General features: G+C 34.0%; 1 protein-coding gene across 1 annotated transcript in view; it reads left to right on the top strand.

Moving 5' to 3' along the window:
* Positions 1-27,210, top strand: part of LOC148954169 (multiple PDZ domain protein-like) — a 416,101-nt gene that overhangs the window by 311,169 nt on the left and 77,722 nt on the right. The window contains exons 31-32 of the mRNA XM_089086188.1: positions 5,970-6,048; positions 17,008-17,210. Coding sequence (XP_088942314.1) covers positions 5,970-6,048; positions 17,008-17,210 — 282 coding nt within the window. The remainder of the gene's footprint in view (positions 1-5,969; positions 6,049-17,007; positions 17,211-27,210) is intronic.

Below are 27,210 nucleotides of genomic sequence, written 5' to 3'. Positions count from 1 at the left end.
CGGCTCTGTGTGTAGCATACCACATTATGAATTCCCGTAGCCAAAATGTTGGCTGCAGTTTCATTTGCTGGCTACGTATCACAAGTGTTAGTGGTTAATCCATCTATGAAAAATTAGAATAGTTACAGTGGCTGTTAGTTCTTGAATTCTTGTAGCATTTCCAAACAGCATTTTCCTACTTGTTTAGAGCATAATCCATCCATTGTCACCTACCTTAGTTTTCATTAAAGTTAAAAGAAAACGCTTACCGTGAAAATGAATAGAGCAGAGTGTGGAAAACTAACCTATTTCACACTATTCAAATAAAGACATCGTGAATGTGCAATCTTGACAGAAAATGTGCAATCTTGGCATTTTATGTTACTTTATTTAATAGGTAAGTATCCATAACTTCCAGCCAATCACAAATTGTACTTGTCGATAGAAGAAAGATTGTTGTGGAGAATTGTAATTCACGATCTTTCCTACGCCGTTTTCTACTTAGTTTTGCTGTGTGCCTTTCATCTTTGATTTTTGATACATTTTGTTAATAGCCCATGTCTGCTTTATGTCCTAAACGGTGGCCATGAGTTGGGTTCAATTAATTTGTACAGTCTATTCTCTATGGTTAAGTTGGGGAGAATAGGCGGACAATTTGGAATAGCTACTGCCACATACTTGGAGTTTGTTACAGTACTCAATAATGTTCGATTATTTGTTATTAAATTTAGCATAAAATGTCAGGCAACAAGAAATTTATTCCTAAAAAGCTTATAATACATAAAAGGGTTAATATTGTTGTCTCTTCCACATTCATGTGAATTAGGGCGGGGTGTGTGTGTGTGTGTGTGCCCCATCCTTATGTCTTTTTGCCTCCCCCTACATTTGTAAAAATACCTTGTTTTCGAGTTTTTTTTATTGAAAAATGCCTTTGTTGTATATTTTAACTGACAAAATTGGTAAAAACGACAAATATTGAAAAATAACCCCCCCCCCCCCCGCTAAATTTTCTAGAATTGACGTCACTGCCGTTCCTTACTTATTATAATACAAATAGCATATAATGTTCGGTTATTTGTTATCTAGAACAAAAATAATAACATATAGTTCATAATTAAGGTCATATTAGGGTTCATAATGGTCATAATTAAGTTTTGGAATGTAGCCTACCCTTGGATTTTTTCATTTCCAGGAAACTATTTTTTGCACGTTATTAGTTGTTTTTTTTCTCAACAGTGGAATGGATGTAAAAAAACGAAAAAAAAATCCGAGTAGAATATATTATGTACTGAGTTTGAATACTTTGAGTGTTTTCCAAAACTCAATTATCATTAGTTGTGTGTCGCTAATTCCGCCCAAAGTGGGTGATAACAGTAAATTCCTTCCCAAAAATAGTTATAATACATAAAAGCAGCTAATAATTGATTCAGTTCTTGCGTTATGATTATGCGAATTGGCCATAATTTGTGATATCCGCTGTCTTGGAACAAAAATAACAAAAGATAGTTAAAAAAATTTTTTTTTAGAGGTTTTGCAAGTTCAGGGTGCTAGAATAGGTTTGAAAATTAATTTTAAGAAGACTAAGTCACTAAGGCTAGGAATAAGTGAAGATGAAAAAGTGAAGTTGGGTCATGAAAAGTTTGATCTGGTGGGCAGTTTCATTTACCTTGGTAGTATTATTAGTAAAAAATGGTGGGTGCAGTGAAGATGTTAAAAGTAGAATAGTCAAGGCTCAGGGTGTTTTTTTCACAGTTAAAAAAAAGTTTGGAAGAATAGGAAGACAAATCTGCAAACCAAGATTAGAATATTAGAAGCTACAATGATGACAGTAGTCAAATATGGCTCTGAAGCCTTGGCGCTTCGAAAAGCGGATGAAGATTTGTTTTCCAGAGAAATTGCTTAAGGATTGTTCTGGGTACACGGCTGACTGACCGTATTTCAAACAATAGGCTATACGAAAAATGTGGTTCAATACGGCTCTCTAGGGCTATAATGAAAGAAAGGCTGAGGTGGCTCGGGCACGTTGTGCGGATGAAGGATGACAGATAGCCAAAGATTGTCCTTTTCAGCCAATCGTCTAGGGCTTAACGGAAAGCAGGTTGTCCTCGTCTGGAGTGGGAGGACGTCATAAAGAAAGACTTAAGGGAAATAGGAGCTTCGTGGGAGGGTGTAACTGTAAAAAGGGAGGCTTTGAATAGATTATGATGGAGGAGGAACGTGCAAAGCTGTTTGATCTCAGGTGGCTTGGTTCTGTGGTGAGTTGTTAGTAGTATATTTAATCATAATTAAGCTGTTGAACTTAGCCTCGAATTTTTGTTATGACCAGGATATTGTTTTTGCTTATCTGTATTTTTTTTCTCAACAGTGTACTGTTGGACTATATTTAGAAAACAAAAAATCAGGAGTCGAACCTATTACGTATTAAGTTTGAATGCTTGGAGTGTTGACCGAAACTCAATTTTCATTAATTGTTTGGCACTAACTTCTGCCTAAAATGGCTGACAACGGTAAATTCATTTCCAATAACGTTTATACTACTTAAAAGCAGCTAATATATGAGTGCATTCTCGTGTTATGATGATACGAATTCACCATAACTTTTCTATCCGCTGTCTTGGAACAAAAATAATAAAAAAAATTTAATTATCTTAAACCATAATTAAATTGTGGAACTTACCTTAAAATTTTTGTTACGACCAGGAAATTATTTTTGCACGTTTGTAATTTTTTCTCCGCATTGTAATTTATTTTATTAGAAAGAAGGAAAAATACGCATTCGAAGTCAAATGTATTAAATCGAGTCAAAAAAGTTGTTTTATTTGTTCATAAAAAAATACCTGTTCGTTTAATTATTCACAAAATAAGTGCGGGAATTGTGTAAATAATGTTTAGGACCACACTGGTTAAGCATGACAATACGAGCAAATGTGGGAAAACGAGGAGATTTGCAGAGACTTGATTTTTGGAGTTTGACTTTTAATCTTGTTTCGTGGACTTTTGACACATTTAGTCTCCTTTTACTATTCAAGTGAGAAGGTGAATCTTCACTTTTGTGGTTTTGTTTTGAAGTTGGTCTATTATCTTGCCTCGTGAATTTGTATCTACTTTTTATTCTACCTTTTGCACTGAGAACCGCTGTGCAGAGGTCTCCTCCGAAATGTTTCCATTTCTCTTCCTTTTTTTCTTCCTTTTCTCTTCCATTTCTCCTTTTTTCTTCCTTTTTTCTTCCATTTCTCTTCCCGTTTTCTACGTTTTCTCGTGTAGGAAATATCTAAAAAATGTATGATTATAACATAGATTTTAAATATTCTAGAAGCCAGTAGAAGGTTGTGAAAAACTTGGTAGTAATTTTTTTTTAAGAAAGATGCTATTGTACATGCGATTACTTTTTAATAACCTAGGGTATGTAGATGCGATTGTAGATAGAGATTGTAGGTGCGATTTTAGATGTAGAGATTGTTGATGCTATTACTTTTTCAGTAGTCTAGGGCATCAGTGGCGTAATTCTGTTTAAATCACTGGGATGGGAGGGGGGATTTGGAGCCAATTTTCCCAAATCAAGTGAAAATTACAGTGAAAACTGAAAAATGATCCATATATTACCATAAAGGCGAAGATATACTAAAGAAAACTGACCTATTTCTCTGGATGCTTGAATTATGTAGGCTCATCTTAGTTTTGACTAGATTTTTCTCAGAAACTAAATTTCAGCTGGGGGAGAGGGCGAACTCAGGTCTGTGGGACAGTTGCCCCCTGTCCCATAGATAATTACGCATTTGTAGGGCATGTAGATGCCATTGTAGATTGTAGGTGTAATTGTATATGTAGAGATTGTAAACGCCATTACTTTTTTAGTAACTTAAGATATATTCGACGTTGGCGAAAATTATTATCAATTATGTGAGCCAAGGTTTTGTGAAATAATTTAAAGTTCGAATCTGTCACGGGAAATACACTCAAAAGATTTAAATTCAAACTTTCGTTATGTAATAAACTAATCATACGAATATAGAAGTTCGATACGTAAGTTAATTCGTAAGTTACGTCAGAACAAAATTTCGAGAAAGCCATTTAGCCAAAAAAAGTAAAATTAATATGCAGATTTCGTTTTAATTTATTCATGTACGGTTAGCCAAAATCAAAGCTGCATTAATTCAACAACGTTCAGAAATTAAATATAAAAAGCATGTTTTTTTTAACTGAAAGTAAAGAGCAACATCAAAACTTAAACGAACAGAAATTATTACGTATATGAAAGGGACTGTCCTCTCCTCAACGCCTCGCTCTTTACGCTAAAGTTTGACTCTTTCTCACACCTCTATCTTTTAAAACAATAAAAAACTTCCGCGCAAAGAACGAGGTATTGAGGAGGGTACCTCCCCTTCCATTTACGGAATAATTTATGTTCTTTCTAAGTTTTAATGTCGCTCCTTACTCTCAGTTAAAAAAAAACTTGTTTTTTTTTAAAATTTAATATATGGAATGAGTGACCATTTGGTTCCGCCATAAGCCTGATTTGATTCTCGTTCCAAGAGATCCGTAAAACCGACTTTTCTAAGTTCAGAGGCAAGTTCCTAACCTTATACATTTGGTTGATTGCTTTAAATCAAAACAAAGTTGAGGAAAAAAGTTTATAATTTCTTGACTAATTGCTTACCCTTCCAACCCATCACATTTTGATAACAGAATTGCCACTGTTTGGTTACAAATTTTTCCTTTAAACGTATTTCAACACAAGAAGGTATAGGCCCCCCTCCCCACCGAAATCCCTTTATAATACCCTCTCGAAGAAATTGACCGATAAATTATATATATAATAATATGTTTATTCTCTACATTAGCTTTAAACTAACATGAATGTGTTTTAAAAAGATAAGTTTAATAGAGCAAGAGCATAAGTATGTCAAACAAATATGAATGAACATATATGCACTTGTAACAAGTGGTGACAATTCACAGAATTATAAGGGGGGGGGGTGGTAAAATGTACTTTTATGAATGAAGCTGGTGGCAATCTTGTTGTTTTCTGTAGTTTTAATGAGAACTCAGAAAAGGTATTCACCAATGAAAATACCTCAAAAAAGGTATTTTTTACTTATAGGTAGGGTGAAGCCCTCCCTAATTGTTATTCCTTGTCATATCATGAACAATATTTGTACAAAGGGGGATGGGGGATTAATGTATAATATTTCCCGATATTCTCTCGGGTTGGACACCGTTTAATGTTATCAAAGTTTATTTGAAGCAGGGTGTAGCAAGTAGGGTAAAGCTAAAGTTAAAAGCTAAAACTACAAAAATAAGTGAAAGATCACTCTTCCGTTCAAAGAAATGGAGTCCTTTCATTGACCTTTTTAGTTTTAACTTATATTTATAGGAATTTAATAAGCGAAATAAAAGTCCCAAAGCCAAAACCCTTACACAAATTAGGTAAAATTTATTCACAATGAAATAAACATACAATAATACACTATTCTAATCCTCTAAAAGACTCCTTGGCTTGTAAATTAGGGGTAAGACATTTAAGTTACTTACTCTGAGAAACACTGTCACTTACTTACTGAGAGAGAAAAAATATAGTATGCAGGGAATAAAGTTAAACAGATTAAATAAATTAAATAGATTAAATGAGCTAAGAGAAAAGAAAAGGAAATTACTTCTAAGAAGCGATTTTTATTTAACCATAAAGTGGCGCCTTCGATCCAATTCAGGTATCATTTTCCTTGCAATATGGCACGCCGTCCTAATTGTGTATATTAATTGCAGAAAAATAGTAACTCTTGAAATATTTTTTTGTTTTGACTTGATAAAAACATTTTAAACATTCTTCATTTCTTCTTGCTTTGTTTTAAACTTTTTATAAATTTCTCTGAACTATTTACATCTGTGACTAGAATTTTTGCATTCTCGATTGAAAACTTATAAGCTTCATTAACATCTCTACATGAATTTTGTTTCAGCTTGTTTTTATTTTAATGCCGTTTTTTTTTTAGATTGATCGCGCTAGTGCTGGAAATATAAAGAAACTGGAAGATGATTCTGATGAGGAAGATCAGTTCGGCTACACTATGAGTGAGTATTGACTTATTTTCTGATTATTTATTTATTTATTAAATGTTTAAATTCAGTTTAATTTCGTTATATTTATGCTGATTATTTGTTAAACGTTTGCCTAAGGAATTGTCTACGAATAGTTTTATGGGCCCGTTTGACTGACCTCATGATGACAAGCTGTACGAAAATTTGGTTCTATCTCACTCTCTATGGCTATAATGAAAGAAAGGTTGAAATGGGTAGGACACGTCTTACGGATGAAGGATGACAGATTGACAAAGATTGTTATTTTGGGCCGTCAATCTGCGGCCAAGAGAAAAGCAGGTTGTGATGGAACGGTGGCAGTTCATTATTGCTGGTATCCGAAAGCTTTCTGCTTAGTAGAGCAACTTTAGTGAAAACATCACTCATCCTGAATTTCTATATTATCTTTCCATTGTTGGACCATGGAGGGGAAAAAAAAGTTTAAAAGCTTCCATGCCAAAAATCCTGTCTAACTCATCCCTTAAAGTCTGAAAATTGAACGTGAATTACATGAAAATATTTAATTTGACTGTATAATAGCTTTTTTGGTAACTTTAGATGCTGCACGTCTAAGCTGAGAAAGCTGTCTTTCCTTTTCTCTCTTTCTTTCTTTCTTTTTGGGGCGTTAGACTAGCCTGTTGTATAAATAGGATAAGCATTGTCAAATTTACGAATTAGTTTCCGCTCATTTTTTGACTCTTTGGTGTGGCAACAATGATTAAACTTAGCACAAAGCAAAAAATCTTCATAATTTTTTAAAAATCCAAAGAAAAATTATAGAAAATTCCGGTTTTCGGGTATGAATACACCAAAGATGGAGCCAGGGGCGGAAAATGTTTTATTTTGATATCCTTGGTGTTTCAACAGATTCTCTCCTTAATGTGAGAGGACAAAAGGACCGAATAAAACGAAAACTTAGGGTTTTCGAGACAAAGTAGTGAGTCTAGGTAAATTTGGCGCAGAAGCATGGGCAGTTAAGGAAGAAGAAGACAATTTTGACAGAAAATGGTTACACAATGCAATATGTGCTTCAAAGAATCTCTTTGGTGTAATTTTTAGGCCTAAACAATAGTGATGAGTTACGAAGTGGAAATTCTTGAAACGGATTTTCCTTTTCGTTCCGTATTCCCATCCTCCCTCCGGGTATAGTACTTGTTACGGGATTTTACGGGGGAAATTATGTTACATTACAAGGTATAGAGATACGAAACGGAAATTACGAACCAAGTGGTTCGTCAGTGTGGAAAGAGGGATGCCCTGCAAAATTTTATAGTTGTTATAATTTTTCCATATTTTCTATAATGCTTAAATAATTTTCCTGCTTTAGAAAATTCACCCCCTTCACCTCTGATAAAAATAATCACATGTATGCCTGGTTTAGGTCCAAGCTGGCTCAAATACGCAGTCCAGGTTACCCGTTCCTGCTTTTTTGTATTTTCTACGAATTAATTATTTTAATATTTTTATTATTATTTATTATAATAAAATAATAAATAGTAAAAACCAATGTAACTATAGTAAAAAAAATAATAAATAACCAATGTGCATCTTAATTTATAATTATTTTATTTTGCCTTTTCGAACAAATTTAATGTTGCCATATCATTGTTTCCTTTTATTTCATCATTTCATTTTTTTTATGATAAAAAGGTGTGGGGACGACCATCTAATGTTGTGTACGGGCTATTATCTATTTATCTATATAGATAATTTATCTATTTAATATAATGTATAATATATAATAGTTTATAATATATAATCTATAGTTGTAATTTATAATTTAAATTATATATATATATATATATATATATATATATATATATATATATATATATATATATATATATATATATATATATATATATATATATATATATATATGTATATATGTATATATATATATATATATATATATATATATATATATATATATATATATATATATATATATATATATATATATATAAAATTTATCTATTAGACAATAGATAATATCTATTTATCTATTAGGCTATTATCTATTATCTATATATTTCTAATTTAGTCATTGAAGATCAAATGGAGAGATATTCTGGAATCAAGTTAGGTTTAATCAAATCTATCGGCTAAATAAATGCTCTGTTTCGATTCCCCGCGCAGTCAAACAGTTCGAGTTTCTTCAGACTAGACACTGGTCTTCTCCCCTTTTTAAGCCAGTCATGGAAAGATTTCGAAGAGTGTGTTCCAGATGTCCAAGGATTAGTTCTTCAATAAGTAGGATCACCTAACCTTCCCATTTCTCAATCAGGGGCGTCAATGGGGAGAAGCAGGGGAATGGGCATGTTCCCCTAGATTTTGGAAAATACAAGTGTCCCCACCCCCTTGGTTTTGGAAGGTACTTTTTGTATGTGTATTAAATTAAATTGAAAGAAATACCCCCCCCCCCCACACACACACACACAAACACACGTTTTAGTGAATTGGCGTCCTTGCTCTGAGCTAACATAATTCATCTGGATTAATTCTTCGACTATCTGGATCATGTTTAGTCAAAAATAACTAAATGTGTCATCAGAAAAAAAGGAAGGTGTTTCCCGGGTAAAAATGAATCGACAAAGCTGATTTGTAGAATTCTTTAGACTCCATGGTATTGGTGAAAAATTATTAGCGCCTTTTTTTCTTTAGTTGTGTATCAATGTTTGATTGAAATTAGTTTAAAGGTATTATGAGTAAAAAGTTAACATCTGAGCTATGAGCTTGCGTCATCTGAAGCTGTGTCACGTGATGAGCATAAACAGTTTAAGTAATATTAAAATACTTCGGTATGTTTGTCTCATTTATTATTCAGTTTGGATTTTGTTTCTATCCAAATCTACCTTTAGAAGCCACTTTGTTCTATTGGAAAATTCTGGACCGTACCCAGCATTTTGATTCGGGGGTAGGGGGATCAAAAAGTTATGTTCAGGTCTTTTTGAGCCAACAGATTATCAAAAATTATTTCACATAATTTTCTGTGCCCAACAGGTGTTCAAGCTTAGTTAAATTATTGCGTGTTATCTAAGTTGCAAATAAAGGACAAATAGCCTAATATTGGCATAAAAAAAAATATTAAACGAAATCCCTTCTTCCAAAGGCCCATTTATTTTTCCCTAAAGTATTGGATGAATTACTAGGGCTGCCGATTTTTTTTTCTCAACCACACAAACCGTCTTAGTCCAATATTTTACAATTTTAATATCCATGTCCTAAACAGTTAAATGAAATTGAATTTTTTTATTATATTCATATAAAAAAGAAGCTTTGTTTATAATTGGATTCAGATTTAGATTAAATTTAACGTAGTTTCGTTTAGATCTAATGAAACTTAAATTAAACCTGAAAAATTTTATGAATGTTTCATTATTCTTTGTTTGCCTTTTTTTGGCTTTCGTGAATCCAAAAATGATGTAAAACGGGCTCATTTGATAACCCAGTGGCCAGGAAAAATCTAGAGGGGCATCCCTACCTATATTTTGAAAATGTACGTTTTGGTATTTTCATTACAATTGCCTTTTATGGTATTTTCATTGTAAAAAATTCAAATAATCAACAAAATCGCCCCTCCTATATTTTGAAAAATGAATTATGCCCCCCACCTCCCTACATTTTTGTGAACTGACGCCCCTGCCAACTAGTCTTGGATTACTCTGGATTAGTAATCTATTGGGACGGAAAACAAACTAGAGATCTTTGTAGGCTAATTGGTTTACAGTTTGTGATTCATTGAGGTTAAATGAATGCTGCTCTGTGGCAGAGAAATGCTGCTTGTGTTCGTATGCAGCTTTTGTCAACGAGTATGGAGACTATACCTGAAGAAGAAACAGAAGTTGGTAGGAAAGTTTTTATTTGTCACTACTGATTACATACCTTCACTTATTCGAGTACTGTTGGATTTCTTTGTTCATTTAAATCATTGAGAGGCTATTCTTATTAAGTCCTAAAACAAATGAAGAAAAGAAATTTGAAATGAAGATACATTGTTTATTTTGACTTTAATGGTTCATCTGCTAAAAATAACGTCCATCAGTTTTTTTTTTTTTCGAGGTTAAATGCACGTAACTCTATAGCAGAGAAATCCTGCTTGTATTCATTATTTTTTATTTTATTCAATAAAGGAAGAAGCCGTAGGCTTGTCGCAATAAGCCTATGTGCAAAGAGTACGAAGAAAAGAGTCATGTGCAAAGAGTATGGAGACATTAAGACGCAGAAGTTGATAGTAAAGTTTTAATGATATCTATTTATTGCTACCGATTGATTAAGTAGTATTTCAGATCATTCTGGGTCTTGTTAGACTTCTTTATTCAGTTCAGTCGTTCAGAAGCTGATCTCGCTTGGTTCATAAACAAAGTTTTTTTTTTTAACAAAGCCTTATCCATGTACCAGTTAAAATACACCTTTAATAACAGCAGTTTTGACAAAACTTGACGCAAACAGATAGTTGCATACTGCAAATATGATCTAAAACGGGGTAAATTCCATTTTTTTTTGCGTGGTCTTTTATTTGAGACTAAGGAGCCTCTAAATTCTTACCTTTTTTTTAATCAGTATTCTCATTTCTTCTTAAATAAAACTATGCATAATCAAGTAACGAAATCATTTTCGAAGTAAGTGTGACTGTTTTCTGGAGTTTCTCAGGGCCTGGGCCCCGTCTGACAATATTTACCTCATAGTTTCGTGTGTGTTCAACATAATTTACACATTTTTGTCAAATTAACTACGGAGGCAATACCTGAAGAAGAAGCAGAAGTTGGTAGAAAAAATTTATTGCTTTCTATGTATTGCCATTGATTACTTGCCTTTAGTTACTCGTCAGAGTCTTGTTAGATTTATTTGTTTATTTCATCTGTGCTAATTTGCTCATTTGTTCATTTCTGATCTTACTGAGTCCATAAACAATTAGAGAAAAGGAAATTCAAAATTGAAATCAATGCTCATTTTTAGCTTTTTGGAACTTGTTTGGTAGTTGTTGTTTTTTTTTTATTAACCCTTATCTTTAAGTAATATCCTTATAAACGTAGAAGAACGTATGATTATGAACGTTAAAAGTCAATCAGCTTCCTCGGTGCACTTTTTACGATTGACGACCTATTATGATTTGTAAACGATTGAAATGTTCTGGTGTTTTCCCCTTAAATAAGAAAAAAGTGGTTTGAGGCTTTTCAGTATAATTCCCTTCTTTTTGAGAAGTTTCACTCCAAAATAGTTCATGCAAAGCTTCATATAAGAAGTTTCTTAAACAGACAAAGAAGGGAGACTTCAAAGTGAAGTTCCATTGCTCGTTTTGAGTTTAATGGTTAATCTTGTGAAAATATTGTTTAGAGTCTGTTTTGTATTTTCCTTTTTTCTTTTTTTATACATTAATTACTCTTAAGACAGTATTCTTGTGGATGTTTCGAACCTATGAACGTACAATATCTTATGAATGTATTTATAATTGTTTTCTAAACTCACTAGAAGAAATCCCTTCTGACATATACTTGGTTTTGTTTATACCCGGTTGGGAACCCTCTGGTCTAGGACGAATCATGACCCCTATCCCCATGATTTCCAAAGTGAAACTTTTTGTTGTTCTTTGATACTGTTTCACCTTGAGTGACATTCAACATTTTATGATCTAAAAAGGCTATTCCGTAAAGAAGGCACACTTTTTGTATATCATTTTAAATCAAACCCTCGTTAGATTTGACCGTTGCTCTTTTCTTGTGAAAAACTGCAGTTGCATTTTTCTTTTTTTTTTCGCATTTCAGGGATTTTATTTTATATTTGCACGTTGATTTTCTTTGCTTTTTAGTTTTTTTAGTTTTTTTTCTAATGAATGGTAATAAATTTAATTGCAATGGCGTCTAATTGTCCTATCTCACTAAATAGCATATTAAATAAGTTTAATCTTTTAATCTCCGACCTGAATTTTACCAAGACTAAATGTTTTGAATGATTTACTTTTTGATGCCGCACATGCCTGCACAGTCAAGTCAACTTTTATCCCAGGAACTAACCCACTACCATGGAATGACTTGGGTTTCAGTTTGTCCTGAAGGAAGGGTTGGGGTATAGCTCAAACCATTTATTTTTGTTCTGTATCTTTGATACTAGTGAATAGTTTTATTAGTTCCGTAGTGAAGTATCGGATTATTTTTTCTTTTTTTATTGATAAATAAAGGTCAATGGATTATTTTTTTCTTCTTCTTTGGTGCATACTGCTCACGTTTTCACAGTCGAATCAAATTTCCGAAAACCCACCGACTACCTAGAAATCTTTTGGATTTCAGACTGTTCTTATGATTCAATATAAGGACAAGGGGGGGGGGGATCAAACCATTTATGTGTCGCTGTGCAAGGTTGATATAGATCAATAGTTTTTGGTGTTGTTTTTTCATTTTTAGTGAAGTATATAATTTTCGTTTTACAGTCTTTTTTGTTGGTTGATAAAGGTCAAAGGATTTTTTTCTTCTTTTATGCGCTTTTTAATGCCGCACTCGTGTCACAGTCAAATCAAATTTTATCCCGAAAATCCACCCAACACAATGGGAACACCCACTGTTTCAGTTTTTTCTTATGATTTAATGTAAACACAAGGAGGGGGGGGATTAAGCAAATTACATTTTTCATTCTGTCATTGACATAAGTCAATTTTTTGCATTTTTAATGCTGTACACCTTTAATGATACCTTCACAGTCAAATCAAATGCTATCTCACAATTTCTTATTTTTCTTTTTCTTTCAAAGACAGGTAAGAAGGTATGTTCTTTTAGTTTGTGAATTAAAGGCAATAGTGTTAATGTTTCGGTTGGGTCTATAATTGTTCTGTTTAAATTGATAGAATGTTAAAAATCAGGTTTCCTATATTCTTTTTCAATTTCATTCAGAACCAAGAGGTAATTAGACTTCAATCACAATAAATTTCTGGCAAGAAATATTATGATTTTCTAATTAAGACTTCAATTATTTTTTTTTCGTAGCCTCGAATCGACAGGATTTGTCTAACAAAATATCCTTAAATCGAGACTTCGCCTATAATTGGGATGAAAATCGCTGGATTTAGAATTTTTGGATAAAACAAAAATCATTGTTGGATAAAAATTGTCACCCGGGCAAAATTACCCCGAAAAGCAGATCTTTTTTTTGTAGATAAATGCTGAAGAACGTTCGATTGAAAACTATTTGGCGCTCGGAAAAATGAGGCTTCACTTGTAAAAGCAGGTTTGGAGTTGAAGACATCACGCATTATAGTTATTGCTTTATCAATGTTGGTCGTCGATAGAATCGCCAAATTCCTTCTTTTTTATTAACCCTCCTTCAAAACATTCAAAATACATTATTTACTGTCATTTTTTAGCAACTTCGTAACTCGTACGTTTCTCCTTTTTATTTATCCTTCTTCGAAACACTGGAAATGTATTATTTGCTATTTCTTAATCAATTTTTGTAAATCATTCAACATACATTATTTTCTAAAAATTACAGCTTTGTAATTCGTAAATTTCTCCTTTTTTAATTCCTCCTTCAAAATATTCAAAATCTATTATTTGTCAAAAATCGTAGCTTTCTAAATCGTTAATTTCTCCTCTTTATTTTCTTTCTTCAAACCTTTCAAAATAAATTATTTTCTGTCATTTTTAAATAATCCCGTAACTCGTAAATTGCTCATTTTCATTTATCCTTCTTTGAAACACTGGAAATACATTATTTTCCTTTTTTCAGCAATCCTGCAACTCGTAAATTATTCATAACACATTGTTTGCTAAAAATCGCAGCATTGTAATTCGTGAATTTTTCTTTTTTTATTTCCTTCTTAAAAACATTCAAAATACATTATTTGCTATCATCAAACAGTTCGTGGTAACGAACAGTAAGTAAGGAGCGACCCGGCTCAATGGTAACCGAAACTCTAAAAAACAGAATTTTGATACCAATAGATACATCAAAAGAATCAATTTTTAATTCTGATTTCAAATATATAAGTTTAATCAAGTTTAATCCTACCCATCAAAAGTTACACGCCTGAAAAAATTTGGCTGATTTTAGAAAAAAGGGGGGAAGACCCCCTAACAGTTATATAACCTTAATGAACATCACACCATCATATTCAGCGTATCAGAGAACCCTCCTGTAGAGGATTCAAGCTCCCATCTACAAAAAGGTGGAATTTTCCTTTTTTTGCCAGAAGAAAGATCACGGATGCATGTTTATTTGTTTGTTTTTTTTTTGTTTTTTTTTACCAGGGGTAATTGTATTGACCCAGTGGTCCTAGAATATCGTAGGAGGCCTCATTGGAACGAAAATTGAAAGTTCTAGTGCCCTTTTTTAGTGACCAATGAAATTGGAGGGCAGCTAGGCCCCCTCCCACGCTCATTTTTCTCAAAGTCACCCGATCAAAATTTTGTGATAGCCGTTTTGTTCAGCATAGTCGAAAATTTAATAAATATGTCTTTTAGGGTGACTTAATCCCCCACAGTTCCCAGGGGAAGGGTTGCAATTTATGAACTTGGCCCATTGCTTATATATTGTATTGGTTATTGGGAAGTATACAGACATTTTCAGGAAAGATTTTTTTCTGGTGGGGGGGGGGGGGGCTGGAGGAGGGGGTTACTCGGGAGAATCTTTCCGTGGAGGATATTTCTTTGGGGCAAGGGACAGTTCTATGAAGGGGGCGCCGGATTTCCAAGCATTATTTAAAATACGATCAGAAATTAAATAAAAAAAACAAGTCTTTTCAACTGAAAGTAAGAAGCAACGTTAGAACTTAAAACGAACAGAAATTATAACGTATATGAGGGCGTTCTCCCCCAAGTCAATACCTCGCTCTTTACGCTAGTTTTTTTTTAGTGCTTTCAAAAGAGCTATCTATTCTATTTAAACGGCCTTTATGATTCAGGGGTTTATGAATTTTTTTTTTTTAACTTTTAACGTAAAGAGCGCGGTATTGACTAAGGGGAGAACCCCCCCCCCCATATACGTAATAACATATACGTAATAAAAAAAAAAAAAAAAAAAAAAACAAGTGATACGGCGCAAAATTAAACGAAAATTTTCAAAACGAAACTTTTATTTCAATAAATGTTTCAAAATAATGAGCTTATAATGATGATTATAAATATATAAATTTTATTAAGTTTAGTATTACTCATCAAAGGCTACGAACCTGAGAAAATTTAACTGATTTTTTAAAAAGGGGGGAAACATCCCCTAGAACTGAAAGAATTTTAATGAAAATCACACCGTTAGATTCAGCGTATCAAAAAACCCTTTTGCATAGGTTTCATGCTCATATCTGCAAAAATCTGCAATCTAGTATTTTTTGCCAGATGAAAAATATACGAATATAGAAGTTAGTTGCGTAAGTTAATCTGTAAATTACGTCAGAACCAAATTTAGAGACAGCCATTTAGCAAAAGAAAATTAAAATTTTATGCAAATTTTGTTTACTTATTCAATGACGGTGAGCCAAAATAAAAGCTGCATTAACTAAAAAACGGTCAGAAATTAAATAAAAAAAACAAGTTTTTTAAACTGAAAGTAAGGAGCGACATTAAAAGTTAAAACGAACAGAAATTATTTCGTATATAAAAGGGGCTGTTCCCTCCTCAACGCCTCGCTCTTTACGCTAAAGTTTGACTCTGTCTCACAACTTTATTTTTTAAAACAATAAAAAACTTTAGCGTAAAGAGCAAGGCGTTGAGGAGGGGACAGCTCTTTCATGTACGGAATAATTTCTGTTCGTTTTAAGTTTTAATGTCGCTCCTTACTTTCAGTTTAAAAAACTTGTTTTTTTTTTTATTTAATCTTGTAAGGAACGTCGTAACTTCAAACTGCAGTTGCTAAAAAAAAATTGTAATCAATGAAACTAGACTGTGTCAACAGTTCCTATTCAGTCAAACATTTGACATCCAGGGATATCCCACTCCCCACCTCCTGGGATACATCTTGAAGTGCCATTTGTTCTGTCATGCGTGCTACACTTCCATCACCATGTGCATTTTCATGCCTCGCCTGGTACACTTCAACCATGATGATGCGCGCCGTCTGATTTGCCCAATTTTTGAAAGTTTGTCACCCCTTGTGTGAGATACGACAATCTTAGGGAAGCCGCAAGATTGTCAACAATTATACATGCATTATCATTGTTTTTCCATCTTTGAATTACAAAGTAAATAGAAACTGGAAAGATTATCCCCTTCAAAGCTTATATCATTGGCCTAAAGAGGTCATATCTTTTCTAAACAAAAGAGACGATGAAATTCTAGCTGTTCTTGTTTTTTCTTTTCTTTTTTTACAAGGACCAAAAAAGTATTTCTTGAACAAAGTTGATTAATAACAAGAATAAACAAACTGCACAAACGCATAAAGCTCAGCTGGAAGTTGTAAAAAATCAACTTAATTAAAATTGACTTATACTAAAATTAATAAAAAAATTAATGAATAAATTGGAAAAAAAAAACACAAAAAGAAACTACAGAACACAAAAACGTATAAAATCTTTAAAAAGGAAAAAACAATTCCATAAAATTGAAAAATCAGAAGAGTTAATTATATCCCCAGAATTGAAAACCTATTTTTTTATATTATCATTTTATTAAATGTATGTCAGATTCAAATGAATATTTCGACGGAGGTTTGGGAATCCTGTTGTAGGAGGGGAATCTATCTCGAAATAAGATTAATTTGAGAACCTTTCTACCTATCCTCACGGTCGGTTTGACTTTCAGGGTCTGAATAATTTATTGCCATTTTGGACGGAATCGCCGTAAACCTTACCATTTTCCGAAGCGCAGTTGAGTCATTTTTACCAATATTGCCGTTAAACCAATTTTAGCCACAATCCGAAGTGATGATGCTGGTGCCTGTGTAGAAAGTCGTGTCTAAGATTAGATTATTTATTCTGCGTAAAAATTGGCTATAAAATTCTTTTAATTAATTATTTATTATCTTTTTAAGAAAAAATTCAGAAGAGATGGAGTGAACTCAATGGAGAACTTTTGCTGGTGGATTTAGATAAATCAAGTAGTCCTACTGGACTGGGTATAAGTCTCGCTGGTCATCGAGATCGACTAAAGATGGCAGTATTTGTATGTGGTTTAAACCCTACTGGAGCGGCTTACAAAGACGGACGTCTCCAAGTTGGTGATGAACTTGTGGAGGTGCGATTTTATATAGCTCTCTGTTCACCCTTTCTTCTTCTGCTTTCTCTTCTATTTATCTTTTCCTTCCTTATTCTGCTCTTTTAATGATTTTTAAAGCCCCTATTTTCCCTTCAACTCATGGCTCAAGTCCCTCAGCCATTCACCTCAACCAGCTCAAGCACCTCAGTCGCTCATCCAATTGCCTTAGCCATTAAAATGATTTACGTACTGAAATGGTAAAGGTAAAGAAACGGCACTAGGTTTTACAATCCAAACGGCGGCGTTGATCTCCCATTCCTGGCTATTCAGCCAGGAATTCCATACGGGGGTTGGGAGCCAGTCATCCTCTGCTTTCACAAACCCTTCCCATTTACCTTCCCCAGATTTCTCCAGGTATCCATCTAGAGCTGGGTCGACTCTGGCTGACTTACTAAGTCACGCCTCTAATCTCAGTCCCTAACCAAAGAACTGGAGACACTGGGACTCAAACCCCAGCCCTAAAGGTCATAGGATTGCAAGTTCAGCTGAAATAAAGTAAGTTTTCACCAAGTTGGTGATGTCATTATGGATTTGCGATTTTGGATAACTTTCTCTTCATCCCTTGTTCTTATTCAAGTTGGGATGGAGGTTGGGATGGAGCGTAAGCAGCTGTGTAGGCTTCATGTGGCTTAGTAATGCAGCGGGTTTTTAATAGTGTCAGTAGTTCTTTTTGACACCAATGAATGGAGAAAAAGACGCCATCAGTATGTTCTTCTTTGATATCCTTACCATTTGTTATCTTGTGACCTATATTAGGGACAAGATCCCTACCGTGAGTTTATTCTTTCTAATCAGTTATGCTCAAATACGACAGGTCAGAATGGCCTTATATAATATCCTTACCATTTGTTATCTTGTCACCTATATTAGGGACAAGATCTCTTGATCTTATTCCCTTCTTCTCTTTATGTTTTACTTCCTTATTCTGCTATTTTTCGAAAGCCCCTACTCTTTAGAAACTCTTCTTTTACTAGCCTAAAATTAAAACTTAAACTATTCCGCCTGCAGGCCAATGGTCTATTTGGTGCAGGCACCGATCTCATGACTCTCCCCCAACTGTTTTGCGCAGTTGGGGTGAATCATCTGGTGATTTTCTGATTCCATCGTATACCACAAAGAAATAATATATAGAGATAATAATGGAATAATATAGAATAAGAGTAATAATATAAAATAATAATAAGAAATAAGTAACACGATGCAACTAACAATAATGCAATACATGTTTTTGTTGTATCTCCGGAAATTTCTCAAAAAATTGTTAATAGAAAGCTGGCTTTTAGTATTGCTGCAGAGCTTTCACAATTTGTTCCATTTGAATGTCCCCCAGAAAATTTGCAAATGGGAAAAGAGCTAAGAGCTCTCTTTCTAGTTTAATCTATAAACCGTCAACATTTCTTGTTTTCTTGACATATGAAAGGGGGAAAACACGCTCATAATAGTATGCCAAGCCTGGAATTCCCCAATGAATTCCTTAGTAAAATAGAATCTTAGAAGAATTTACTGATCATTTTTGACATGGTCAGAGTTTCTTCTGATGTCTATTTTTATCAAAACCTCATGCAATAATGGAATACCAAGCTGTAGGTCAAATGGTAAAACTTGTAGGTAAAATACTCCGGTCCTAGAATAATATCCTGCTTATTTTCTCAGATCCTCTTCTGCTGCTGATTAGACAGAACTTTTTCATCCCATTCCTCCCACAGGTAATAACGGAACAAGTTATATTACTATGCTCTTTCTAAAACGGTAAAATCTGGGGGTAAAATTTTCTGGTAATTTTCAACTGGTCGTAAATTAATTTTCTATTCGTGTTGGTATAGTAGACCGTTGTGAATAGGCGACCATTTGAAGGAATCCCTAGCAATTCTAAAAACCATTTTAAAACAAAGCACCTTAAAGCAATATACTCAAACTGTAGATTAGATGGTAAAATATATTGGTAAAATTTACTGTTTATAAGTTAATTTACGGGTAGCAAGCCGTTTTGTTACTAATTAAAAATGGCCCCAAGTTTGGGAACAGGGACCATTTGAAGGAAGCTCTAAAAATTCTGAAAAGCATTTTAAAACAGTTATAAATAGCTTCTTGTCTCATTTTTTAAAGAGCATTAATTCATTAAATAGCGTTATATCACTAGTACTCTATTCTTTGAGGAGCACATATTTCATTATGGCTAAAACATTTATCGACAATGTAAATGGAAAGCGGCTTTCAGCCTTGCACATTAAATTATTTCGTTAAAACGTTTTTGTCATAGAGTTGTTTCACTAAAAACTTTATTTCCTTATAGAGTTAGCGTCATAAAATGAATAGCGTTATGTCAATAGTATTCTATTCTTTGTGGAACACACATTTCGTTATAGATAAAACATTCTTCGAAAATGGAAATGAAAATCGGCTTTCAGCCTTGCACATTAAATTATTTCGTAAAAACAATTTCTTTGTCACAGAGATTTTGGCTATAAACGTTATTTCTTCATAAAGTTAGCGTCATAAAGTGAATCGCATTATATCATTATTATAATCTTTTGTATAACTACCACTATTCTAATCTTTGTGGAACACATATTTCATTCTAGCTATAACATTCATCGAAAGTGCAAATGGAATGTAGCTTTTACCCTTACACATTAAAATATTTTTTTTAAACGTTATTTTGTCGTAGAGGTATTTCGCAATGAGCGTTATTTCGTTATAAGTAAGTAAGTATAAGTATGACGGCACTAGACCCTTAAGGTCCAAACCGGCGGTGCTGATCTTCGTTTCGTGGCCCTTCAGCCAGGAAGTGCAATGGGGGACTGGGGGCCAGCCATCCTGTGCATATTTCGTCTATTTCGTTATAGAGTATTCTATTCTTTCAGGAACTCATATTCCGTTCTAAGTAAAATATTGCCCGAAAGTGTAAATGGAAAGCGGCTCTTAGTCTTGCACATAAACTTTCGTTAAACCATTATTCCATCATAGAGTTGTTTCGATAAAAGTATTATTTCGTTATAGCGTTTCCTTATAAAGATAATAGCCTTATGTCACTAGTATTATGTGACATTCATCTTGAGTGTAAATAGATAGCAGCTCTTAATGCTGCACCTGAGCTCTCACAATATGTTCCATTTGGCTATTTCTCGGGGAAAATGGGCAATTGGAAATCGTCTTAGACCTTTCTATTTTACCCTATGATTCCGTAAAAATTCCGAAGTCCATATTTTCTTGAGATAAGAGAGTAAGGAGTCCTGTGATAGCATCTTAGATCGTGAAATCACTAGAGAATTGTTTAGTAAATCAGAACTTCAGAATAATTTATTAGTTATTTGTGGGACATTATTTCATTGTAGCTATAAAAAAAATCCTTAATAAAAAAGGCTGATAGAAAGCGGCAATTAGCCTTGCACCTGAACTGTGACAGCTTGATCCAGTTGACTATTCCTTAGAAACGAAAATACTATTGGAAAAGTCTTAGATTTCTATTTTATTGTACTAATCAGTAAAATATTCGGGAATCAATTTTTTCCAGAGATAAGAAAGTAGGGAGTCCTGTGATAGCATGTTAAACCAAGCAATCACTGATAAATTATTCAGCAATCAGAGCTTCAGAATAATTTATTGGTCTTTTGTGGAACATGTACTCTATTCAGTTAACACATTCCTCGAAAATAAGTGCTAATAGAAAGTGACTGTTATCCTTGTACCTGAACTCTCACAGCCTATTCCATTTGACTATTCCTTAGAAACGAAAGTATAATTTGAAATCGGCTTAGAGCGTTCAATCTTATTTTACGATTCCGTAAAATATTCTGGAATCCATGTTTTCTTGATATGACAAAGAAGGGAGTCCGGTGACAGCATGTTACACCAAGAAATCACTGTTGAATTATTCAGCCATCAGAAATTCAGAATAATTTACTAGTCATTTGTGGAACATATATTCTATTGTAGCTAAGACATTCCTAAAAAATATATGCTAATAGAAAGCGGCTTGCATCTGAATTCTATATCCTTATGACCATTCCTTAAAAATGAAAGAACAAATGGAAAACGACTTAGATGTTTGTATTTTCCTAAAATATTTAAGAAAATATTCTGAAATCCATATAAGATAAGAAAGTAGAGAGGTCTGTACAGCATGCTACGCCAGAAATCACTAATAAGTATATAATTCCTTAGACCACGCTACCTTTTCGTTTACGTTTAAAACAAAATAAAAAATATTAAGAGCCGTTGAAAAATTTTGTATGATAGTGAAAAAAAAAAACACAAGAAAGTTTGCTTAAACAAACATATAAAAATAGGTTGAAAAAAAAACCCACCAGCGCTATACAAAACAAAATGAAAAATGAAAGAAAACTTAAATCTTTTATAGTGTTTGTGCTTTTTTGTTGTTTTTTTACCTTCTTTTTATATGTTTGTTTAAGCCAAGCTCTTTTTTTTCTGTTGATAAAGGCTTTTTATGTGACGCTTTTTATTCCGGAATTTTCGGAATTTATTATTATTGGTACAAAACAGTTTTTTCTTTACTGTCGTAGTTACATATTTTACACGTTTTTTAGCATTTTTATTTTGTTTTTAATTACTAATGAATTATTCAGTAATCAGAAATTCAGAAAAATTTACTGGTCATTTTAAATCCGCTCGGACTTTCTACGGCTCCCAATATGTATTTGACAAAAAAGTTTCCACCATAAAGAGTAAGTTTGGTAACAGCCAGGAATGGATTTTTATACGTTCTAGATGCTAATGTAGATCCATTTCTTTTGATAAGTGGGAAAATGGAGAATATTCCTCTCGAGTTTTTTTCGATGTGTCAAAGTTTTCATCTTCCCCCCTGTCATATTTGAATATCGCCAATAAGATACACGAAAGTAATGGTAGTAATCTTGTCCATAACTAAGGCGATAAGATGAAAAATGGTAAGGATTTCAAAGAAAAACAAAGTGATGGCTTCTTTTCCTCATTTATCATTGTCAACAAGAAGTTTTAGGAGTTGTGTGTTTGTAGTGTGAAAGAAGAATCAATGTATTCAGTTATTCAGTATATGAAGGATCAGATGCATTATTAGAATATGATAAATCAATTCAGGTTCTATCCAGGAACAGAGTTTTGAAATCCTAGTTCTATATTACGTCAACAACCAACTTCGTTTGTGCCTTTCTTAATTTTATGATCTCAGTTCAGGCTAGGCGAGCCTCATAAATATAGTCAGAAATAAATTTTGGGAACATATTTGGGTATTTGAAAAGTTAGCGCACATTTGTCAGAACAGCTAATGAAAAAATGTGTTTGATTTTTTAACATAATACTAATAAAAGAGCTTTGACCTTTTCCGATATTAATCAATTTAACCTAGGTTAGGAGTAGGATTTGTATATTTTTTTAGTTTCTATAGTTTTTCTATTTTTGCACATCCTTCGTGTTTTCTTCTTATTTTTTTATGTTGTTAAATAGTATTCCCAAAATATATTGTTTGCTGAACGGCTTGGAGGTATAAACCGTAAAGTCCTTGAGCCAAGGGAACTCCATTACGCTGTAAAGAAAAAAAAAATTGTCTGTGACTCAATAAAATTTGATTTTAACATCTATGAACAAAATAAAATTGGAATTTCAAAAGCTGAAAATCGTTGGAGTTCCATTTTAACTGGTGAGGTGGGGTCTCACCAGTGCCTCTATATTTGGTCCTGGTGTAGGTTGAGGCTCTTAGATCCATACGCTCTCTCAACTAAAGGCATACAAGAATTTTCAGTCTGTTGTATTGGAGGACTCAAAGGGGGTGGGAGGGGGGGGTTGAGACCTTGTCATATTTAAATCTAACTTATAAGAAATACGAAAATAATGGTAGCAATTTCGACATTTGATTTCAAGCTAGGATGAAGTGGTAAGAATTGGAAAGAAAAACAAAGTGACGGCTTCTGTTTGTTCATTTATCAGTGTTGAGATGAATGTTTAGGGATTGTATGCCTGTAGTGTGAAGGAAGAATTGCATCTTAGGACTCAGTTTATTCAGTTATTCAGGATGTGGGGAATTAGATGCTATATCAAGGTATAAGAAATCGATTTAGAAGCAAAACTGTTAAAACTTAGTTTTAAGTATAACCAAATATCAACTTCATGCACGCCTTTTTAAATTTTGTGTTCCAAGTTCAGGCCTTGTGAACCTTGTAAGTATAACCCTTTATATGACCTTGCTAGAAACTATATATTTGGCCATCCTGCATGTTTAGGCCCTTATGCTCAAACCACGTTCTACCAGAGTGACACAAGGATTTTCAGCCTTTTGTATTCAAGGGCCCATAGTGTGGCCCTTGGGCCCTGTTTTAACTGAATATAACTAATAAGAAACAATAAATTGCTGATAATATTTTGTTCCTAATTTAGGTGATAAGGTCAAAAATGGACTTCGGGTAGACTACCTTCACTAGAAACTGGTGGTACCGGGGGTGTTTCTATTGAACTAGGAGGTATTTTGCATTGCTAAACGTTCCACCAGATGGCCGTCATCTTTTATGGTGCATCTGCATTATCTGCCATGTTGGGCTGCTTGCCCTTTTTCTTCCTGTGATACCAAATACTTCCAGAATTTCGCTCAAGTTTCTGAAAAATTGAGCTCTACCTGTATGACCTTCTGTGCTATGATTTTGAAAACCAAAGCAATGTCAGAGCTGTTTGACGTTATAGCTACGATATTGGTATCCTGAAAAAATATGCTCCACCTCTTCCAGGGAAATTTATGGTTCGAGTCCTGCCAGGGTTCATGCACTGAGAGTAACTCGTCTGAGGTCGCTCGAGCAGATTACCTTCTCCGGAAATTAGAATATTTATGATATTCACGCGGTGGTCAGCTACCCAGTGGAAGAAGCTCTCAGCTGAATTAGTTTCAGAAGGGTATCTTCAATTTTATTATTTTTTTCCTCCTAAATTCGCAGCTCCAGGTACAACTAAATACCTGATTTGTCACAAGTCTTTTATCGAAGTTTTTAGATAAACATTGAATCTTTTGAAAGAGTCAACAGAGAAACTTTTGGGGATAGCTTCCTTAGGAAGATCATTCCAGATCGAAGTGCAACGTCTGATGAAGCTATTCACTAAGTGCTCTGTTCTCGGCCTGACAGCCTTAAGATAATTGGATCGAACCGTGTGCCTTCGTGTCTGTCTTGTTAGTTGGACAATTGGAGGCATAATACGAGAAAGCTCTAGAGGTGAATTTAAGTAGTTGTAGAAAACAATCATTGACGGTGCATAAAACATCTCACTAACAGGCTGGAGAGAGTCGTGGGGAACGACTAAATCTGCCATATTAGCGCCTATTTTGGATCTAATAGAGTGGTGTCAGCAACGTTTTCGAAGCACCAGCATACTGCGGGCATTCATACTTGGTAATTGCTCTGATGCAAGACTTGTAAAGTGGGATGATCGTGCTGAGCGGTTGAATATTTTTGCAGCGAAGGGTTATCCCCAGCTCTCTTGCGCAGGATGTTCTTAGCCGATCAAGGTGGGTTTTCCAAGAGAGATCTGCAGAAAAGTGGATTCCAAGGAGATAAAGTTCGTCGAATTTCTTTATAGTCTTATTCAAGAATATGAGAATGGGGTGTGTGCGTTATAAGTTTGATCGGGAGATTTTCAGTTCTTTTGTTTTTGATGCACTGAATCTGACGATCCAGGCATCAGACTACTTTTAAATTTCCGAAAGATGTGTTTGTAGCGGCAGGAAGGCTTTGATCGGGTCATCGTGGTTTTGGATGAATAAATGTGTTGTCGTGTGATCGGCAAAGTGATGCAGAGGCCTCGCAAGGTTATCTCCCATATCATTTATGTAAAGAATGAAAAGTGTAGGTCCCAATTTACTACCCTAAGGTATGCCTGCCTTTATTGGATATTCGAGGGAGGTGAAATCGTAAAGAACGTCCCGCAGTGAACGATCAGAAAGAAAGCTTTCAATAACCTTTAACAAACGGTGTCTGACACCATATGTGTAAATTTTCTTTAGTAGGCCGCGATGCCATACTCTGTCAAAAGCTATAACAATGTCGAATGACAATAGCCTGATTTCGTATCCTTTTCCCTGAAGTTCGATCCACTCATTGTGCTGGCCCATTAAGCAGTCAAGTGTTGAACGCTTCCGGCAGAATCTCTATTGGCGGTCGCCTTTTAACTTTTAGGTACAAACTAAAAGCTAACTCCAGGTACAGATAAAGTGAAAAGTTTGAAACGATTTCGTGAATTTTCTCAATGCAGGAGAGGAAGCTGATTGGCCTATAAGATCCCATGCTCATTGGATCACCTTTTGGTTCAGGTATAGGAACGGCTTAGGCAGATTTCTATATGCGTGGAAAGGTTTCAGAGGAAAACCTCAGTCGGAGAAGTGAGGACAAAGGTCCAGCCAATTCGGAACTGCAGGTCTTAAAGACAATATTGGGTATATTTTCAGGGTATATAGTATATTGTCTTAAAGTGATGTTTCAACCGTTTTATATGACGAAAATGATGATTTTCTAGACTAGTAGTTTATCATCGTTGTTGAAAACGCCGCAAATCCTGCAATAAAAATAAGTGTCTACACATACCTTCATAGTTCGTCCACATCATCTCTATTCACTTTCATTCCATTGTAGTCACGATAGGTGTTTTAAAATCTGACCCTTAAAGGACTGGGGTGGCCATATTTATCTTGGGAGAGTAGGGGAGGGAGAAAATTTGCATAAAGCTCCTTTTTAGGCCAACAGTTTTTATGTCGCCGCGAGGGATCTTAGGATAAATCTCCGCACCCTAAATCCAGGTATGCTTGTTGCGTTCCTAAACAAGACAGTTACGTTTTTATATAAATAGTACACTCATAGAGACTACAAAATCAGAGGGTTGCAATATACAAGTTTCCTTGCAATATACAAGTTTTTAGCAATTGCGGTTCAAAGCTTACAAAACCATATGACATGTATTAGTAAATAGAGTATTTCGAGCCAGGATACATAAAAAATACGATCTAGTGATTCTGTAAACGTCGCTAATCTGTGCAGTCGGAGAGACCACCATATGTGGTGTATTATGGTGCAACTAAAACCTGTTTTTGAAGGCACTACGCTTTGACTTTGGTGAGCAATATATGGGTTCTTTTCTTGGTTATTCTAACCTTTTAAGACTTCACTTAGCTTCTTTAGGAAAGAAAAGGTTTCATCTATATCCAAAATATTTATTATTGTTACCATCCGGAAGATTTTTTCCAATACGCAGATTTAAAAAAGATTTTTCGTATTAACAGTCAAGAATAATGTGTTGTTTTATTTTCGAGTTAAAAGTCCAAGATTTCTTTTCTCTATCCTTTTGTTTTTGTTCCATTCTCCTTATTTCTTTCTTTAGTCTTGTTAATTGGCGTCAGGGGTATATCCAGGGGAGCTGTGAATATTTTAGACCATGCGTAAAATCCGGTTTTTATGTCGTACTTCCAATTTCTGGACCCCTTATTATTTTCAAATATTTGAGATTTTATAACATATTTAGAATTTTATATACGGTTTTCCTATGTCGTGTGTTTCTTGGAATCTGAATGAAAAATGTAATCCTTGTTTCTCTGAGACAGGCACGAGTTTCCCTCTTTGCTAGTCTTTCATACCCTTTTGTCCCGACAATTCAAATGAACCAATACAGATTCTTAAGTCGGATAAAGAATAAATACATCTTCTTTATTATTATATTATTGCTCTATAATAAACACATGCAATAAATATTATGATAAATGTTCGTTATTGCTTTTAAAATACCTACCATTTGGTTTACCAGGGTGACAAATATGCCATACCATTTGGTGACAAATATACGGTTTTCCTATATCGTGTGTTTCTTGGAATCTGAATGAAAAATGTAATCCTTGTTTCTCTGAGACAGGCACGAGTTTCCCTCTTTGCTAGTCTTTCATACCCTTTTGTCCCGACAATTCAAATGAACCAATACAGATTCTTAAGTCGGATAAAGAATAAATACATCTTCTTTATTA

Source organism: Artemia sp. Qi Xiang Cuo, chromosome 3, assembly GCF_049724085.1.
Source record: "Artemia sp. Qi Xiang Cuo chromosome 3, ASM4972408v1, whole genome shotgun sequence".
NCBI lineage: Eukaryota > Metazoa > Arthropoda > Branchiopoda > Anostraca > Artemiidae > Artemia > Artemia sp. Qi Xiang Cuo.
This window is presented reverse-complemented; position numbering and strand designations above follow the sequence as displayed.